Source organism: Pholis gunnellus, assembly GCF_910591455.1.
Source record: "Pholis gunnellus genome assembly, chromosome: 8".
Taxonomy (NCBI): domain Eukaryota; kingdom Metazoa; phylum Chordata; class Actinopteri; order Perciformes; family Pholidae; genus Pholis; species Pholis gunnellus.
This window is the reverse complement of record NC_136534.1, coordinates 14,733,497-14,753,720: the sequence shown is the minus strand read 5'-3', so window position 1 is coordinate 14,753,720 and position 20,224 is coordinate 14,733,497. Positions and strand designations below refer to the sequence as shown.

The 20,224-nt window shown below is 41.4% G+C and overlaps 5 protein-coding genes across 9 annotated transcripts in view; 4 read left to right on the top strand and 1 right to left on the bottom strand.

Moving 5' to 3' along the window:
* Positions 1 to 95: 95 nt before the first annotated feature.
* Positions 96 to 2,951, bottom strand: LOC306700552 (uncharacterized protein). The gene is made up of 6 exons (XM_079165592.1): positions 2,914 to 2,951; positions 2,155 to 2,336; positions 1,134 to 1,253; positions 941 to 997; positions 750 to 857; positions 96 to 626 (listed from the first exon to the last, which is right to left on the bottom strand). The coding sequence occupies exons 2-6, from the start codon at positions 2,320 to 2,322 to the stop codon at positions 510 to 512; spliced, it is 570 nt and encodes a 189-aa protein (XP_079021718.1). The 5' UTR covers positions 2,323 to 2,336; positions 2,914 to 2,951; the 3' UTR covers positions 96 to 509.
* A 401-nt stretch (positions 2,952 to 3,352) lies between these two features.
* LOC306700269 (uncharacterized protein) lies at positions 3,353 to 5,637 on the top strand. Its single transcript, XM_079165236.1, has 7 exons — positions 3,353 to 3,401; positions 3,484 to 3,649; positions 3,773 to 3,871; positions 4,130 to 4,186; positions 4,739 to 4,852; positions 4,947 to 5,063; positions 5,153 to 5,637. The coding sequence occupies exons 2-7, from the start codon at positions 3,488 to 3,490 to the stop codon at positions 5,180 to 5,182; spliced, it is 579 nt and encodes a 192-aa protein (XP_079021362.1). The 5' UTR covers positions 3,353 to 3,401; positions 3,484 to 3,487; the 3' UTR covers positions 5,183 to 5,637.
* A 1,170-nt stretch (positions 5,638 to 6,807) lies between these two features.
* On the top strand, positions 6,808 to 14,833 carry ptdss1a (phosphatidylserine synthase 1a). Its single transcript, XM_079164343.1, has 13 exons — positions 6,808 to 7,094; positions 7,652 to 7,743; positions 8,002 to 8,046; positions 8,140 to 8,264; positions 8,371 to 8,529; positions 8,707 to 8,858; positions 9,268 to 9,409; positions 11,102 to 11,214; positions 11,374 to 11,439; positions 11,582 to 11,681; positions 11,902 to 11,970; positions 12,975 to 13,041; positions 13,219 to 14,833. Exons 1-13 carry the CDS (start codon positions 6,913 to 6,915, stop codon positions 13,311 to 13,313), a joined length of 1,407 nt encoding a protein of 468 aa, XP_079020469.1. The 5' UTR covers positions 6,808 to 6,912; the 3' UTR covers positions 13,314 to 14,833.
* Positions 14,834 to 15,686: 853 nt separating this feature from the next.
* On the top strand, positions 15,687 to 16,931 carry LOC306699376 (E3 ubiquitin-protein ligase NHLRC1-like; the record flags this gene model as incomplete). Its single annotated transcript, XM_079163975.1, has 1 exon — positions 15,687 to 16,931. The coding sequence occupies one exon, from the start codon at positions 15,687 to 15,689 to the stop codon at positions 16,929 to 16,931; it is 1,245 nt and encodes a 414-aa protein (XP_079020101.1).
* An 819-nt stretch (positions 16,932 to 17,750) lies between these two features.
* kif13a (kinesin family member 13A) overlaps positions 17,751 to 20,224 on the top strand; it is a 36,855-nt gene continuing 34,381 nt past the window's right edge. For all 5 annotated transcript variants that reach the window (XM_079164776.1, XM_079164775.1, XM_079164774.1 and 2 more), the window contains exons 1-2: positions 17,751 to 18,070; positions 18,302 to 18,392. In XM_079164776.1, the coding sequence (XP_079020902.1) occupies positions 18,016 to 18,070; positions 18,302 to 18,392 (146 nt within the window). In that variant the 5' untranslated portion in view covers positions 17,751 to 18,015. The remainder of the gene's footprint in view (positions 18,071 to 18,301; positions 18,393 to 20,224) is intronic.

Here is a 20,224-nt window from a genome sequence, read left to right as displayed (position 1 = left end):
ATCATTTCTTTGCCTTTTTTACTTGAAATTAAGTATTTCCACCAGTGGCTAATGCCTATAACGCACAAATCCTTCATAGCTCTGCAAAGCGTTCTTTGTTTGAAAGAAACTGGAAGTGTAAGTTTATCTGCAAACACATTGCAGATAGTTCCACTGTTAACCGAACAGTGTCAAACCACACAGACACCCTCGCCTATAGATCGAAAAAGCAACACGATGAGGCCCACTACTACAAAGAGACACGCAGAGGTTGAAGAGTGTTTTTTCCTTCACATGAGAGAAGCTGACATTCATTTACCGCAAGTTCTCAGTCAGAGTCAAACATCAGACGCAGACCACAGGCCCGGGCTGTTCAGCAGGGGTTTCATCTCCAATATAGGCAATTGAGACAGAACAAAAAGCCACACGAAAAAAAAACTAAACGTCTGCTAAGACAGTCGCCTAACTTCTTGTACACACTAATATATAGCCCCCTGGTAATTTATATCCACACAGTTAATTTGAAGTATTCAATCCTCAAATGTCTTCTTCGGTGATTTGGTGCGTTTCTCTTTAGAGAACCAGAAGCAAAGGATTGCAGAGAGAAAAACCTCGACTCCCAACACACAAAGTTCCAGCACCTCTATCTGTCAGAAACACAAAAATGATCAAGTATGCATTAGTTTTATATGAGCAAATGTATGTAATATCTATTGTTAAGTAAGCAGTTTGAAGTGTTTGATTGTGTCATACTCGTCACATGGTCTTACCCTCAAATGTTGATCATTTTCGGGACTCCAGTGAGCCAGGTCAACACTCATCAGACAAGCCGAAACTACAGCTACAATAATACAGCCGCAGTTTACCATGAGGGACACCTGGAACATTAGCCATATGTTATCTTTTTTTTTTTTATTAATTAACTAATTGTTGTAAATTGTTTGGATTGAGTTGTACTTACAGGTAGCAACTCCGGATATTTGAACAACAGGTTAGAAACAACTCCAGCGAAGATGAACTGCAGAGGGGAAAAAATGCAAAGTCACTATATTGAAGACAAGTTAACATTTGATCATTTGTTTTAACACATTCGAGAGGACCTTATAGTTTTACTATTTGTTTTTTTCACGTGAGCAATTTGAGCAGAGACTTACAAGTGCTCCGGTCAGGTGGGAAAGTCTGAACAGCGTGAAAAGGGATTGCTGCATCTCCTGGGTTACTGCAAAAAGTATTCCCACTCCAACACTGAAGACACCGCTCACCATCTGCAGAGACTGACCGAGGCACAGAGACAATGAATTCATGACATCTTATATGTCCGTATGTCACATGCATCATAATTGCTAACATTTTTGTAACATTTATACGGGAAAAAAATTGGAATATTGTTGCCCAAATGAGATGTGTTTTCATCCAAATCATGATAATAGATAAGCATATAACACAACAGGGATTCTACTTTGATAATATTGTGCACATATTCACAGTGACACAAAGACAGGATTTTGTGAGCATTTGCACTTAAGATGTAGAATACCACAAAACCCTCAACCAAGTATTTCCTGTTGCTGCTGTCCAAAGCTGCACAATGAGTACAAGTAATTTTGGACATCCTCTTTTACTGCACCTCTAATGTTTTTGTGATATCTTGCAGAAACTGTGTTGTAAATATGTTAAGACGGGAAATCACACAGGAAGAAATGAGTAAAACATTGGGATCACTGATGGATGGACTTTGAAAAGTCTTTGCAAAGTAGAACATTATAATACACAGTAGTTAAAATCCTCCATCTTAGTTCCATTTTTTTCCATGGCTATACACAATATGGTTGCAACTTATGTGTAAAAAAACACTCAGACACTTTTTAAGAAAGCAGTTTGCAGTGTTTCAGAGTCTTCTCCATTCAAACAAACATATTACACTGACATATCTACAGGGATCATATACATTTTGAGACTAAAACAAGGGGATCTCAAACCCCAACTCAGTAAAATCTATGAAGCACCCTGATTCTCTTAATAATAAACTGGGTTAGAGCACAGTTAGTGTACAACACCAACACCACAAAGTTAAGTCAACACCCCTGTGACACAATATCAATAATAGTTCAAAAATATGACCTTGTATGAGGGTTTGTATATTGGCATGACATCCTGAGCAGTTTTGCCACTCACCCCCAACACAGCAGGCTGTTTCTGCAGCAGGTCATGCAGCGGCCCTTTGTTGTCCGGCATGAGCTCTAAAGCCATGTAATGTCGCATCGTAGGCGGCTCTCTCTGCCTGGCTCTGCGTGGCGCCTGATCACCTCCGTGGATGTCCATGTCGACATCGGCACAGGCCATGGTGTTTCTCTGACCTGGAGATGGTTTTTAGTGTATCATATGTGTTCTTTAATTTGTACTGCGATTCCTGTCCTGAGTGACCAGAAAGGTAGAAACACCAATGCAATGCCATACAACAGTCCTGTAATACATTTTTGAAAATTAAGATATGCTGACAAAATGAGGTGATGATTCAGGTTTTTGAGACACTTGTTGTTGGGTTGGGTTGTTGGATTACTTTATATTTAAATTGTTTTCTTCCTTTAAGGCCGAAGAGATATCAGAGATGTATTTCATTATACCACCACAAAGTACAGCTTTGAAAAGAATCATGGAACTAAATAAACACCCAAACAATTAAAGGAGCAGTGTCAATATAATCTAAACATATTAAACAAGGTCAAGTTTATTGCAGGGCTTTTGCAGCTCCCAACAGTCCAATTCTCATATACTTAGCAAAATTACTCTTTTTTGTTTCTTATAAAGACACAATTAACATTCGCAAAAAACTTTCGATCTACTTACATGTAGAATTTTAGTTGCTCGCAAATTCATATTTCATATTGCAAATATGTACAACAAAGCTTTTTTTCAGTGCAATGAATAGCTTACCTCGTTTGGCTTGAGAAGTATATATTTCGCACTCTGTATTCGCCACAAACAAGCGCCTCACTCTTGAGGCATGATTTTCACTTCCCTGCAAATGCTTTGAAAGATGAGGTCACCTCATATCTTAACTTCCTCACTCTGCCAGTGGTTTCTACATTATCATCAACCTTCAGTACCATAAGTTCTATGTCACGGTACAGCATTTCTGACTTGACAAATACACTTTTCTTAATATTTATGAAAATAAATAAGTTCAAATATCAATATTTAAATGTTTGCCATAACATTCTGCACAAAAGCATTTTGTGGGTATATGTGTCTTTGTGTGTGCGTGAGAGAGAGAAGTGCGTGTGTGTGTGTGTATGGGGGGGGGGGGGGGGGGGGGGTGGTAAAGACAAAGGCAATTGGTGTGGCAGGTCATTTCCTTGTCAAGCTCATTTTGACAAAGCAGAGAATTTCAGGTCTGAATCAAGATACGAGAAGAAAAAAAGGTATGTTACTGAAAATTTCGACAGCAGATCATCACGGTGATAAAGACTGCTTTAACATTCTTTGCTTCAATCGTGTTCACAGGAGAATGAAGAAGACGTTTGTATGCGATCAATCAATGATCATCACCATTCCAATAGGGAGTCTGAGGGTCGCTGGAGATGGTCAACTGATGCCGGAGACATTTCAGTGTGTGTACAAAGATTTCTACAAGGTCTTTGCTGTCAAAGGGAAACCTAAACCTCTTGGAGTGAGTTGAATTGTTTCTTACACAAGAAGAGTCATCATCTTAGCATATTTCATAGCTTTGTACTTGTATTTTTGTCTTCGACTTGCAGCGTTGTAATGCAGCATTTTCCTCTTTTTTTATTAGGCAGCCCAAGCCATCACTGGTGTGTTCATTATCACGCTCGGTCTGATTTTTACTAAGACAGAAGACTTCACCAGGTTCTACACTCTACCCAGTGTTCTGGTAAATACTATTGCAAAATTACAAATGTAATCAACTCCCAGAATTAAGTTACCACTCCAGATAACTAGTGAAAATACAATTAGAAAACAATTGCATGCACATTCGCATTGCTTTTTACTTATTGCTTAACAGGGAACTGTGCGTCTGTTCTTCTACTTCCTTTTGCTTCTGTGACATTTCAATTTCCCTGCATGGGGTCTAAAACATCTTATCTTGTATTCTTTTAATACTAATTTGCATGTTTTATTAATATCTTAGTTTGTGGTCTGTGGCATCCTCTCCTATGCAGCTGGACAGGCTCCAAACATGCACGTGGTAAGTAAAAAATAAAGTTGTTGTTCACAAGTGAAGAATCACAATATGTGAATAAGAGGTGATTTAAAAAAATAATGGCATGTGCTGAATGGATAGTATTATTCTGGATACAGTAGTATAATATTTGTAATGTTTCCAATAGTTGTTTTTTGATGCTATGTTTGTGACCAGATTTTTGTCCAAATTTAGATTGTGATATAGATACATTAATCCAAAACCAAAATCCTTATCTCCAAAATACGAAATAAAGCGTTGAGAATGCCTTAAAAACATAGATTCCTGGTGTTTGTAAAAATGAAGCGCAGGATAACTAAAACATTGGGGCATGGTAAGTAGTGAAGTTTCAATTATTTTTGCCATTGAATTAGACTCTATTCTTTGTAAACTAAAAAGTGACTAATTGTTACTAACAGATTTGAATTTTAGGAATTTTGTTCTTATGAAATTTAAAAGACACAACATCATCGCAGCTTGTCTGATCCTGTTTTTGTTTTTTTTTACCTAATGATTTCCAGTAACGCCTGCAATGTTCATGCCTCTTTCACCTTCCAGACAAAGCTGTCATTCTCTCTGAACATCGTCAGCTTCTTCTGGTCAATTGCAGCAGTTAGTTTCTGCTTGATCAAGTTTCATGTTGTACCAGAAGAGAGCTCAGACAATCTCAAGGTATAAGGAAGAAAACAACATTTATACTCTCTTAAGTAACCTCTGAAACACAAAGCAAAGTGTCTTTATTCCACCTTTGTCTCAACTTTTAAAGATCCATGAAGGAATCAAGGGACTGATTATGACTCTGCTGGTTGTTGAACAGTTAATCGCCCTTTCCTTGATCTACTGGTTGAGTAAAGCTGTATGCAGACAAGATTTCAACACTTTGGTATGTCATTTTTACACACATAGCAACTGCATAAACTGTAAGAGGAATAAGATCATTCATCACTAATAGTAGTAATTCTTTATCTGCAGCCCATCATACTGCTGAAACATGGAGACTGAGGCTGGATGAAGCACAACAAGCCAACAAGCAACCACTTATTTATGGTACTTTTAAATCCTTATTGTATCAAAAGTGCATAGCAGCCAATCAGTGTCATATACCCGTCAATGTACAACATACAAAGAATGTGACATTAGCTTTTGTTCTCCTTTCAGAAGTAGCTAAAAAATACGCATGCATGTGAATGAGCCACCTCTTGGATATAGATTACCCATTATTTTGTTTGTGTACATCTAGCTCTTTGAATTGAACAGAATCGCCAACAATGACAACAAATTCCAGTTTAAAATGACTGTTTATTCCTGAATTGGAAAACATTGTATTGTCTCAACCTCTGGAAGTTTAGGAAATATTCTAAAACTTCTTGTCTTAGTGTTTGCTTTTTTTTCGGTTCCCTGTGAATCTCTTTGTAACTTTGTTTTGGGCAAATCAAAATAAATATTTAGTTTGTTTATGTCTTTTTTGTCTTCTTGTGGACCTACTTAAAATTGTCCTACTTTGGACAAAACCAGATATACAGCTAAAACAATAGTTAACTGGTTTTAAGATGAACAAATTATGCAAATGATCATCAAAATAGTATATTTACATTTGTTATCAGAAAAATAATGTAACATATTTTGTTGTGATGCATTTGTTTCAAACTGCAAATGAAATGTTCCACGTATTCAAAAGAGAGCGTACAATAATCGAGTGGAGAACATAGTGCGAGCATCAGCGTAAACCCAGAGAGAAAAAGAGAATTCTTAATCTGTGTTTTACAACCAATAAATGAATAATTGCCATGACAACTTTAACTTTATCTTTGCAGATAATTTAAAAAAATGTCCAATAACCTAATTAGTACTCTAGTACAAACCATGCTTTTTGCAACCTTATTTCTCATCATTCTTGTTGTGGTTTATGAATAGATGGCCGATAGGGAGATTATGTGTAAAAACACTTTTCAAATCGCTTTGCACTTGTTTCCTAAACCAACATAATTAACCTTAACGGTAAATCTTCGGACAAATGAGTGCCTATTTCGGTTCTTGTTGCTGGTAATGAAAAAACGACAGAGACCCCTGCTGGGAGCGGAGGATGTGTTTTGGTTTCAGTGACATGTGAAGCCAGAAGCGGCCACGTGGGGGCGATAAACACACACACACACACACACACACACACACACACACACACACACACACACACATGAAGTGTAAAGTAAATTCACCTTGCAGTACACTATGTATTCAAGGAAACACATTCATTTAACATTCAAATAACTGTACTGTAGTAACTCTGTTCAAGTTACCAAAACCTGTAGGGTTACAACTTTTTTTGAAACACCAAATCACGAGGTCACAGTTTAAGATGAGTGATTATGTGATTTGGTAGATTTAGAAGTAATTTGTCACGCTTCAAAGTCCTTGCATGGAGGTCACGCTAAAAACAATCAGCACATGAAGAAGGACAGCATGTGAACTCTTCCGCTATTTGGGACACTCCCTACAAACGTGCACACCAATCACAATAAAAAAATGAATACTTTCTCTAAAACCGTCTTCCCCTCTTTTAACTCCTCTGTTGCTCATTCTGCTTTTTCTGTTTCATTTTATTTGTACTGTGCCGGTTTGCTATGTAATCCTGTGTATTTATTTTAACCGTTTCCTCTGTGTAGTTGGTGGTGGGTCGCTTTCTCATGTTACTGTGAGGTACTGCCCCGCTGCAGCCTGCTGCGCTGCCTCCTGATATGGCGTATGTGTACAGCAAGTCCCACACCTTGAGCAAGGATGATGTGAACTACAGAATGCATTTCCGAATGATAAACGAGCAGCAGGTTGAGGATATCACCATAGAGTTCTTCTACAGGCCGCACACGATAACGCTGCTGACATGCACGGTGCTGAGTTTGATGTATTTCGCGTTCGCGAGGTAAGTCGTTCACAGCTAGCGTTGGTTAGCTCGCTGGGTTAGCTTAGTTAGCTCGCGCTCGGCTAACAGCAGCAGTGATGCTGTGACGGTGCTAGGTAACACAGGGAGATTAGCTAGCTTTGAGCTACTCCAAAGCAGATTTCATCACTGAAACACACTCTACATCCGCATGAAGCAACTGGATATAACGTTCTCACTGACGATTGCCTGCATTTGGCTGTCTTTATTCGTAAACCTAAGTTAGTACAATGAAATGTTTTATACAACGTTACTCTGGTGCTGAACATTGTTTCCTGTGCTGACCTTAGCTACAACAATGCAACAAGCAAGGAAACGAGTCGTAACGTTACAGTTACAGTGATTATCTGCTTTAAAAAATCTAATAAAATGCAAACGCTAATGTCTCCTTTTTGAAACTTGGAAGATGTGTGAGGCACATTCACTTCACCACAGACATAAAGCTTCGACTAATGTTGGCAGTTTAACATGTACCATAGTGTCACTGGTGATATTTACTGTTCGTTTGGGCAATTTGTGTTTGTGTTTCCTGCCTGCAGAGATGATGGAAATCCCAACAATAATCTCTGGGTGGGGCTCATCCTGGTCATCTCCTTCTTTCTTGTCATCAGTGTTTTGGCATTTCCTAACGGTGAGCAAAACATCACCTTGATGTTATTATTTCAGTATGGCCAAGTGTATCTGCACAGCCATTATTATTAACTGTGCATACGTATAAGACTGCTCATACGACACCCTTAGTTTGAACAAGGAAACCCATTTTGATATTGTGAAAACAAAAAAGCTAAAATGTCTTGGTTTATAGACGATGTATGTGAAACCTGTGTCCATTCCATCGCGTGCTGTAGATTATATCTTTGAAATACTATCTTCATGTGCCTCACTTTAGGACCATTCACTAGACCACATCCAGCAATATGGCGAATTGTTTTTGGTGAGTATTGATAAAACTCTCGGAGGGTGAGAACAGTTTTAGTTTGGACCTCAGATTTCCCTCCCTAATGTCGTGTCTCTCTCTGCCGTTAAGGTCTGAGTGTCCTCTACTTCCTGTTCCTGGTGTTAGTCATCTTCCTCAACTGGAGGCAAGTGAAGCAACTAATGTATTGGTTGGACCCGAACCTGCGTTATGCCAAGAGAGAGGCAGACGTAATGGTGAGTGATCAAAATAATCTTCATATTGATTCACATGCACCAGTGGCGTTGCCCAGCAGGAGATTATCAATCCTTCTAATGAGGCTATCTGTGCTGCTCTCTGCAGGACTATGCTGTGAATTGCCATGTCATCACCTGGGAGAGAATCCTGAGCCACTTTGACATTTTTGCATTTAGCCATTTCTGGGGCTGGGGTATGAAGGCCCTGCTTATTCGAAGCTATGGCCTCTGTTGGACCATCAGTATTACCTGGGAGCTCACTGAGGTAAGGAAGCACAGACCAGATGAGGTTATCATACACTAAATATCCCGTAGCATCCCTTTCTCTGTGGCTCCCTCTGTCCCGGTTTTATTCAGTGGAATTGGTGGGTTTTAATAACTTAACATAACCCCTATTAAATATAATTTTAAGACTCTCATCGCCTCCCAATCTCCTGTTCAGCTGTTCTTCATGCATCTGCTGCCTAACTTTGCTGAGTGCTGGTGGGACCAGGTGATTCTGGACATCCTGCTGTGTAATGGAGGAGGCATCTGGCTTGGCATGACTGTCTGTCGCTTTTTGGAGATGAGGACCTACCACTGGGCCAGTATTAAGTATGAGCCTGCAATCTGGAAACGACCTACAAGTGACAGTTTGTGTTCATCCGTAGTCTGTTGGATTTGTTATGTTAGTTTTAACTTGTGATGAGTGAAGTGGGGCCGATATGGAAGGCCCGGTGTATGCATTTTATGTTATTAGCCATATATAGGCAGTAATACATTATCATTTTAATTTAAACTGAAATATAAACAGGATGAAATCACAAGCGAATGAGAAACCATCTTAAGAAACAGAAACGGTTGTTTTGAAATATGATCTTCCAAGCTCATCAAGGCGGAGTGGACGTGAATGATTAATGCGGTGGCATTACTTTCATCCCGCTTTGTCTATTGTGCTAACACGATACTTATTGTAAATCTATCTGCAAGTCTTGGTAATCCTTCTCCCGTGCTTCTCACTCAGGGACATCCACACCACCACGGGGAAGATCAAGCGAGCCGCGTTACAGTTCACCCCTGCGAGCTGGACCTACGTACGCTGGCTCGACCCCAAGTCTTCCCTGCAGCGAGTGATGGGCGTCTATCTGTTCATGATCATCTGGCAGGTGGGTCACTGAGAAACCCTCTCACGGTGTCTTAAGTGCTGACTAGTCGGGGATCATCCGGTGTGCTTTGCGTGCTTAGTCCAGGCTAATCTAATTGCCTCCTCTGCTGTTGAAATCTAAAACCCGTCTCACATGGATCCATATAATGCATGAGCATTAGCAGCTAATCCCGTACGGGCGGAAGATGCGCTAGATTACTTGGGAGCAATTTACGGTGATGAATGAGCAGTGGATGGAGAACTTGAGTAAGCTCCGTTGCTTTCCACTGGAGAGTCAACTGTGGCTGCCAAATTCCTACCCAATGGCCACCATGGTGATGAAAGCTTTCTCCGATTTTTTTGTTGTCCTCCCGTCTCCCTCACTCAGGCAGTTCCCGACTCTCTCGAGGCTTGAACTAGTAATTACCAGTCTTTGAGAATTAGTTGAAGAGATGGGAGACGTCTCTGCTCCACTCAGCGTGCTGACAGTTTAGCTGCTCTTCACTGGCTTCCACCACAAAGGCTCCAGGCCAAATGAGTGAATAACACGGCAGCAGGCCTCCCTCTCATTATCCAGTACGAGTGTGCGTAGGAGAGGGACGAGGGCAGAGTGTCCTCCTAAATGAACTGCTAGCATTGTTGACCATTTGTTAACCCAAGTGTGACTGGCATTGTAGGAGAATCCTTGTTTCTTACCGTCCTGGCTGAACTGGTCGACTTTACCGTCCATGTTTCTGTAACAAGGCACAAATTGAGTCTCATTGCCAATAGTTCTTACTCACAGCAGACATTTTGACGAGTTAAACACAAGTGTAACTAAAACATTAATAGTGACTGCATTCCTTGTATGTGGGCCTGTTCAAGGGCCCTGCTTTAGTGCACACTGTCTCAATGGGACGGCTTATTGGCACATGTAAATTACTATTTATACCTGTGCTTGTCCTGCGATGACATCAAAATATCTGCTGTTAGAGAGGTTTATGGTCCCTAAAAACAAAAACACCAATGAGCCCATACTGTGAGAAATAATCTAGAAGTTAGAATATGGGATGTTAAAACATTTGATTGTGTATACAATACAGCGCTTTAATCTACAGGCACCATTTAGTTTCATGTAAAATTTGTGAACAATATTTTTGGTACTAAGTGTCATAAAGCCTGTAAAAGTACAGGTATAACTAATCAAATGAACTGCTTCAGTTTCAGGGTCCTGGTATTGTGCATGGTGGCCATCTCAAACTCATAGCTTAGGAACAATTGAATAAAATCAAGCCATTGTTAATGTTATGTGCTCTTCCTACTATGACAAGTCAAAATGTCTGCTGGGAGAAAGGCCTTTGAAAGTCATCAAGTTCATAAGTAGTAGAGTAGTGACAGTTTGTATTGTGTTTGCACTGAACGCTAGCACACTGGATTTGCAGCTTTGAGGGTGTTTAAGGGCATTTCCGTCCATATTTGGTGAACATAGTAGAAACTGTTCATGCGTACAATAATCTTACAACAATACAGCAGCATAAAGCCAAAGCAACCAGTAGGTTATTAGGGCCAAACGGTGTTCTCGACCGTCTAACACGGTCACCCGACCATAAACCAAGTCGCCATGTGTTACAGTGCCAAACACTAGATCTGAATACTTTATTTCTTCTTATTGATGTGCTATATTACACATGAAGATCTTTATTCTCTTCTACCCGTTTCCCCTCTTTGTCCACAGCTGACGGAGTTGAACACATTCTTCCTCAAGCACATTTTCATCTTTCCTGCAAGCCATGCTCTTAGCTGGTGTCGGATCCTGTTCGTCGGTATCATCACAGCTCCCACAGTGAGGTAAAAAGACAACTTTATTCGTAAGGAAATGAGCACATGGTCACATGTTGGTTTTTTTTTCAGTTCCTTGTTTTGACAAAGATTAACGGTTCGGAAAGTCACTGAGTAGAACTGCAGTTAGAATTTTCTAATACTTGCATTGTTTGTTTTTTGCTCCAGGCAGTATTATGCGTACCTCACAGACACACAGTGCAAGAGGGTTGGGACCCAGTGCTGGGTGTTTGGGTAAGTGAAACCTCAGTTTGAGCCCTTAACGTAATTTTATTTCTCTCAGGTAAAAGCCACATAGGTTTTTTTTTTTTTCAGTTAAATTAAAAGTTAACTTCAGAGAATTCATTTGTTGGTGCTTTTCTCTCCTCCTTCACAGGGCAATAGCCTTTCTGGAGGCCTTGGCATGTATTAAGTTTGGACAGGACTTGTTCTCAAAAACACAGATCCTCTATGTGATCCTCTGGCTGCTGTGTTTGGTAAGATCAGGATCACAGTAACGCTGCATTTCTGTGTCAAAATGAAAGCCATGAAATCTTGTGACTTAACTTTGCTGCAAACGCACCATAAATTATCACACGTATGTCTTTCAACATAAAAACAACAGTTGAACAGCAAAACCTTCTGTGCCGTAAGTTACTGATTATGTGTTTTCCATGACTCATTAAGCAGCCTCTGTTATGTGTGATCTGTTTTCAGGCCTTCATTACATTCCTGTGCCTGTTTGGAATGGTGTGGTGTGCTGAAACTTATGGTCCAAGAGAAACGGTATGTCTATCGGGTTTTTTTTGTAAAGTTTGTCATATAGTTCATAACAAAAGGTAACTAATATTGGTCTCAGTTTAAATCTATCTTGAATCTTGTCAGAGATACATGGACACTCCCATTTGTTGAAGTAACCTGTAAACCCTAAGGCAGTTGGGGTTTATGCACCTACACAAGTGTTAAAATATGATCCCCCACCCTTTTGGATATGTTTATGTAAATATAGTTTACATTTTACATGTTGATCCCATGTGGAGATGAGCACCACTTTCACGTAAATGTCCCGACGGCAATCTTCGGTCGACGTAGTATCGCTCGCATGATGGTGAAAATAAACTGAAGTCCGTCATTAAAGCCGGAGTGCGGACCTTTTTATCAGTGAGAGTAATTACCGTATGGGAGAGACCATGCGGACGAAGCAGCAGCTAGGAGTATTGGGGGAAGCTACGTTTCTGGAGCTCATGCTCCTGATGAAAACAAAACTCGGCCTTCAGGATTAAAGTAAAAAAAGTTGCCCGGTAAGACTTAAAGAAAGCTCTTCCGACATCGACCCTATAACTCCGATATACAGCGGAATACAGAGAGCTTTCCCTGTCGATGATCGGCTACATCAGCATCATGTGAACTCGTTTGGCCTGGGCTTGAATGTAACAGATGTTGATTTTAATGGAAAAGTTGTAATGCTGCCTGTGAGAAGAACACTCCTTGATGTCACTACTCGGTACTTGTTGCATTACTTATGTGTCACAAGTGAGCTGCACCAATTCTTGACACTGAGGTCTGAATGACGAGAAGCCATTTCTTCAACAGGCGTTTTCCATATCTAAAGAATCCGCCGACGTGCTCTTGAGGACCCTCTGTAAATATAGACTTTCAGACCATTTCCCCCTTTAAAGGTTATCCCTCCGTGTACCATGAAAGCTGTTCATGGTCCGTTAGCTGCTGTATGTTCCCTGTCCAGTCAATGGTATGTGTGTCATGTGTCTGAATCTCTTCTCCTGTCACAGAGCCTCTCAGAATGTGAAGACAGTAATTACCCTGAATCTGCTGACCATGTGTCAGAAGTATTTAAAGGTACAGTGACTTTACTGTGATTACATAAAAAGGCTAATAAAAAGACATTAATCTTCATCTTTAATCTTGTAAAGGGCTGACCTCTAGTGTTTGGAATGGTGTTTTACTCATACTGCAAAGTTCAGTTCCTTTTTATTTTATGAACTCATTCCGAAGCGTGTGACCCCCGTGTTTCAGACGAGACGGATGTGGACGACGACAGCCCGACAACCCGACGCAGAGGGATGGGCTCTGGAAATACCAAATCCATCAATGGCCTGGACAGCCAGTAGGAGTCGGAGTTGGAGCCAGAGGCTGGTGTGCGACTCCTGAACTCACTCCAGGGAGCCAGGTGTGAAGGATCACAGGTTGAAAAAAAAAAAAAAGGGGGTAAAGATACAACCACTTCCTGGTGTAATTAAAGTCTAGAACGCTCCCATCGACAGTAGAGGGAGTGGAGACAGGAGAGGCTAAGTGGGTGAACAGGCCCATGCAGTGTTAGGAGTGCACAGAGGCTTGGACCAGAGAGATGCACACTTAACTGTGAGCTGTAGTCATAAAAAAAACTCCTAAACCACTGATCACAGGTTTCTGTGTGTGTGGAGAGAGAGAGAGAGAGAGAGAGAGGGGGGGGGGGGGGAAGGCGTGGTTGTGTGTTTGTGAGAAAGAGGTGGCAATAAAAAACTGCCGATTATAGATATGACTGCATGATCATTGTAGCTGATGAACTATAATTTACAATTATTCTACGATGCAGTATATCATTGATGGTCAATGTACACTTGACTGGTTTACACCAGTCTGTATGTTGGTTCAACACATTTCAATGTTAAAAGCCATTATGTAGAATTTCTCACATTAATTGAAGCATCTTTGTTTATAGCACAGAAAGGCTACGGCCTTTTTTGTTAGCCTCTATTGTCTATTTACATCATAGGTGTTCACAATGTTTTCGTGTTTATGACTTGAATGTGGGCAGGATTTCAGTGCAAGACGGCTTTAGCTCGGTAGGATCATCGACCGAGGATTGTGTTTGGCCTGGAACAAAGCAAAGCACACAGTTTAAGCACTTTTCAGAATGTTTTATTGCAAATCCTGTACATTTTGTAATGCTTGAGTATTTTGTGAATCATTGTGACCTTGAGTGATTCTACTCTCCCTGTCCATCTGTGGCTGCTATCTTTTTGTTTTAGTTTTTTTACTGTACTGATAACGGAGGGCAATTATTCAAATTCCTGCATGTGTTGTCAGGCTCTACCTGTCTGAGTGCAGGTGTGTTTTTGTTTAACTGTCGACCTTATTGTTATGGCATATATTGCATTTGCATGGCTGTGTCAAATCAAGTGTTTTAGTAAGAAAATGTTACAAGAGTAGTCAAGAGATCTTCGTATGACACCACACACCAGGGCGCTAGTATTGTTAGTCTTTCACTGTCATCGAAACATTTTAAATCGCCCCTTGTGCCTGTTTGCATGTTCTTTTTTTTTATTCTCAACTATTTCTCAGTTTGTATTACGACTAAATGTGTGCTTTTTATGTTTTGATTATTCAGCTTTAAGTGCTTTCTTGAGCGTTTATTTTCATTTGCTCTGTCGGCATCATCTCAGTACAGATGTATATCCCTCACAGTCCTCGACAATCCAGACGTCGACCTCTGTGGCATGGACCAGGCTCCCCTGCTACAGTAGACACAATAAATGCTACATTGTCTCTGGATTTAGATGTCATTTGCCAAAAAACAATTCTGATAAAAAAAAAAAAAATGGCTGTTCTTTTTCACTGTGAAATAATGAAACATAATAAAATGTTTTACATTTACTCTTAAACGCTTTGATTTATTATTGGAGGTATTTGCCCTTTTTTTTTTTTAAAAGGAGCAGCAGCACTACACTTACACCCTACTTTCAAACAATTATGCCTTATTACTCTATAAATTAATTATTACATTCACAGGAGTAGGAGGCAGTGTGCATACTTAACAATAGGAAGTCATGAATGACCTTGCTCACCCCTGAAGAGAGCTGCAGCAGAGGAGCGCTGGATTGGCTGACTATAGAACTGCCCGTCTCGGATCAGATTTCACTCCGTCTGCAAACCATGAAACTCACAGACTGAAATAGCTGCCTCGTGCTGACCTATAACAACATGTTTCTGAAGGTAGGGCTGATGTTCCCTTTGAAAAGAGCAGCAAAGAATGTTGTACGGTCGAAAACATGCACAGTAGTAAGAGGTGTAGAACATCTGAAAGAAAAAGCCTGACATATTCAGGCACACTCACGCCATGTAACAGCTGATCCTGGCTTTAAATCAAGCCAAATACCTTCACTTAATATTCATATAAAAGAAGGAATTAAGTATATTTTCTGCTACTTTCTCAGTTGGGGGAGCTGTAAACACGTTTCCAACATGTGTATTAGCTCATTTCCAATAGAGGGCAGCAGAGAGCCTCAGTGGTGTGCAATATGTCACGTGACCATGTGGGCCTAAAGCACAGGACATGAGTGTGTTGACAAAATGTTACATGCTCTGCCTCCATATCCCTCCCGTCATTCTCTCCATCTCATTTAGATCAGTCTTTCTATTTTTGGTTTCCTGAACCTCCTGCAGCCTGCATCAGCTCACTGGTCTGTCTCACCAGGGTTACAGAACATCGGGATATTTCAGTCATGGCCAAGAGTCCTGGTTCCCCGGGTCGTGGCAACCTGAGCCCTGAGGGGATCGTGAGAGAGATCCAGATCAACTTGCTGGAGTGTAAAGTCTGCTTCGAGAAGTTCAGCACTCAGCAGAAGGAGCACAAACCACAGAACCTTTCCTGTGGCCATGTACTCTGTCTGGAATGCATCAGGGCTCTGTCCCACCCTCTCCTGAGGAAGCTGGAGTGCCCATTCTGTCGACAGCTGTGCAGTGTTGACAGCACCTCCCACTGCCAGGCTCTTAGTGACCTGCAGGAGCTGCTGTTGTCCCGGACTCCCCCGTCTTCTACTCCTCCTCACAGGGCAAACGCAGGCCTTGGCTCGGCCACAAGTCTGACATCCACAGCTCTGCACCTCTGCACAGCCTTTGGAGGGTGGGGGACTCTTATCAATCCCACTGGCATAGCCGTTTTGGGATCGTCAGGGACGATAGTGGTGGTGCATGATGGAGAGAAGAGGGTGGCGGTGTTCAGTCCACAGGGCAGGAAGCTGCACAGTTTTGGGAGAAGAGGACAAGGCAGTGGGGAGATCTGTTTCCCAGTGGATGTGGCGGTGACTCCCTGTGGTCACGTGGTGGTTACTGATGCAGGGGATAAAGCTGTGAAGGTTTTCACCTCCAGGGGTAACCATGTTTTGACGGTCAAAGATTCCCTCCAGATGCCCTGGGGTGTGGACACAAACAGCTTTGGGCACATCCTGGTGTCAGACATCCAGGTCGGCACGCTGTCCCAGGTAAAAGTGGACTATACTCACGGTCTCGTTCTAGAGCATCAAACAGCCGTTACGGACCTGCAGCATCCAAAAGCGGTGGCCTGCTGTCGGGTGACTGGGAACACTGCAGTGATGGAGCATTTACCTGATGACACATGTTCACCAGGGAGGAACCAACATACGAGGCTGAGAGTGTTTACAGAAGACTTCCACCTCCTTTATCAGACTGACAGTTTCAGCCTGACCCTGCTGAACTCAGTGAGGCTCAACATGACGGGCGTGGCCTTTGACAGAGATGGAGATGTGATTGTGATTGACTCCAATCAGGGGATGATTTGGAGTTTGGGGAAGCTCCAGAATGGCCCAGCCCTGACCCCACTTGTTGGAGACCACCTCATCCACCCAGTGGGACTTGTGTCACTGAACAACACCCTCGTCGTTCTGGACAGTGGAGACCATGCGGTGAAGATTTATTCCGCTAAATCTGATGCTGGGCCCATGATATAGCTCACATAGGATGAACAGGCCATATCCTATGTGAAATGTAGCTTTCATATTATGAAACGAAGAGGTGACCTGGCTATGCTATTTCAGTAAATATTAAGTAAAGTTTTACATTGAAAATGATGAATGTGATTATAATCAAATGAGTGCTATTAGCTATTGTATGCTTTGTTTTGCATATAAAATCACCGTATAGGCAATTGTTTTGACAATTATGCAATGATTAAAGGATTAAAAGTGACTTTTGTGAAATACTGAATAATTTCACCTTTTTTTCTAAAATGATGAGGGGTCGAACAAATTGAAATGTCTTAATTTGAATGGGGCCACTCTTCAAAAGATAGGAAACTACTGTTATCCGCAGCTACACACAATTACACATGCATGTTTTAATACCCTCAAAGTTATTTAATTATTTTTTTATTTTTCGATGGGGGTCAACATTATATGAGCTATGGTGAGGTGTGTGTGTGGTATCTATGATAAAATAAAATGATAAAATAATGAAAGTAGTGTGTGTGTGTGTGTGTGTGTGTGTGTGTGTGTGTGTGTGTGTGTGTGTGTGTGTGTGTGTCAAAGAGAGGGCGAAATATACATGTTTATTGTGACTGTTTAAAATTCCTTTTTTACTAATCCCTCTGCTCTTCATTCCTACCTCTAAATCGTCTTTAAATTATGCTTATCGTGGGTGCGCATAAATTAACTTCTCAGACAGCCTCACATTTCTCGTCCACTGGTTCCTCCCCGATAAGCTGCGCGGTGCGTAAATCCTTTCTCCCTCTTTGGCACAGCCGTCTCCAGTCTGCCAGAGGATAGCAGTCGTGCTCCCAGTGGAAGATGGCGGTGGGGATGCTGTCTGGGGCTGGAGCAGAGTGCTGGATTTGCACAAAAAGCGAACCCGGATGGATATAAAGGGAAAAATGAACATATCCCCATCTCTTGTCCTCGAGCTCCGGACTCTTTTGGGCTTGTTTAACTAGAGTCTGCTGCCTTTTTTCTGGCAGAAATCCGGTGTTGTTGTCGGGGATTCACAGACTACATTGATAGCTCGGCGCATAGACAGGGTGGGAGTGAAAAGTGGACGAAAATGTCGGATTCAAAGGTAAAAGTTGCAGTGAGAGTTCGGCCCATGAACCGAAGAGGTAAGTGTCAAAACGACGATTTCTTTTTTGCAACCTCGCATGTCTGTCTCCTCGGTTTCATGCCACATTATCATAAAGTTTGGATTTCTTCGCCATTGCGGCTTTCAGCTCGAGTTATGAGCTTGAAGTCGGACTTGAGTCCAGTTTGAAGACGGTCAAAGTGGCGAGGGTTTCTACTCTCCACACCCCCGCATTCTGCTGTACTTCACCCCAACAAACTTCTCTCCGCAGAAATCGAACTGAAAACAAAATGTGTCTTGGATATGGAGGACAACCAAACAGTGCTGCACCCACCACCCTCAAATGCAAAAGGAGACAACAGGTAAACAAAGCTGAAATACTGCCAAATGTTTCCAATTACTAATGGCTATAGATAGAATACAGTATATAGCAAGCAGTGCAGTGCGGGCAGCTTGTTTAATGCGTCTTTTGCATTGCTGTGCTTAGTTTGAGTGCTATAGAGTAAAAAAAAAAAGCACTTTCTTACAAAACCTTATCCCATCCTGGTTGTAAATACAGTAACTATAACATTCAAGGTAATCGTATAATCCAGTGTGTCCCTATAGAGCTCAAGTGTCTGAAAATACATCAGCACATGCATGATCCTGATGCACAGGGGTGAGGATTAGATCTGTAAACTTTTATCTTGAATTCAAACCTTTTTATTTTTCCACGAATGCCAGTAAATAAATGCAGCAGACAAATGCTGCACTCCTGCTGCTGCTGAGGACATGGTGTCTGTCACCCACCTGCTTGCAACATGATATTTTGTTGTGTAATTCACATGCACTTTCCAATGCTAACCTCAGCATTATAATATTACCCTCATTCTGTATATTTCATATCTGATGTTGAGTCTCAAGACCAGGGGAGGTGGTTGAGCGTGTTTGACACGTGAAGAGGGCTGTTAGACTGAACGGATTAATGTCGCGCCTCAGGCTATCAGCGGAGTCAGAACTAATTTAACTTATGTAGCGTTCAAAGTGCTATTAGACCACACTGTGTCTTCTGGCAGGATGCTGCACTCTTTTATCAGGCGTTTATATGGGGAAATAGTTGAGAAAAGCTGTGACAAAAGGAAAAGCTAAGCATCCCCTAACACTTCACACTTCGCCTGAAGTGAAGGTCAGCAGATTCTTGCTTGTCATCTTGACATGCTTTCAGATTGTAATGAGGAGATTGCACAACATCTAGGCTAATGATGGCTGCCTGCTTGGGAAGTCATTGAAACGTCGTGACCATTCGCGGTCTGAGATGGGCATTTCACCCTTTGTCGTTGAATTTCTTCGCTTGGTTTGATTGCTCTTCTTCTTGGTGTCACACATGATTTAAACAGCTGACCTGAATACCCACAGACACAAATAAATCTAAAAGGATGAAGCCTATTTGTTTTTTTCCTTTGTGATTTATCTCTGAAATAGTGTGAACCCCTTCGGCTACAGTAAAAGTCCACAGCATGACTGCTACAAATGAAGTCATAGAAGGCAAATACATGCCACATTCAAGGCTTTTCTCACGCCCTCCATCCAGTCTAGTTAAAGTGTAACACTTTCTCTGCTGTTATGTACCCAACAGTCAGCATTAAATGGTAATGAGCTTGCTCTCGCAGCATCTTGGGTCCACGCATTAACCTGTATTTAAGGCAATTATCAGAACAGAAATTGCCACACAATGGTGGCGTTCCAGGCAATTAAACAAATCACGCTCAAAGCTAACATATGTTGAAACGGGATACACAAAGCTGTCGTGGGTGAGAGGTCAGAGGAGAGTACAAAGATTTAGAGTGACGCAGGTCCTTAAACCTGGAAATTTCCTCTTCTCAAAGCCAATGGGTTTTTGGTTAGATGAGTGAAATAAGGTCTTTGGCCAAGCTTGAGAAATGTTAGCATTTTGTTCTATGATATAAAATATGACAGTAAATACCCCTCTTGTGAATTTGGAAGCTTTTATGTATCTTAAAAAAGGCGGTTGCAAACATCTGCTGCATTAAATTAGTCATCGCGCCGTCTAGCCCGACTAGTGGTGGTGACTGAATTTTCTGTTCTAACAGAATCAGAAACGTTTTATTGCGAAGTACGTTACACAGACAAGGAATTTGGCCTTGGTGATTGGTGCATAACAATAAACACAGTGCAATAGTTTAAGACATCATTT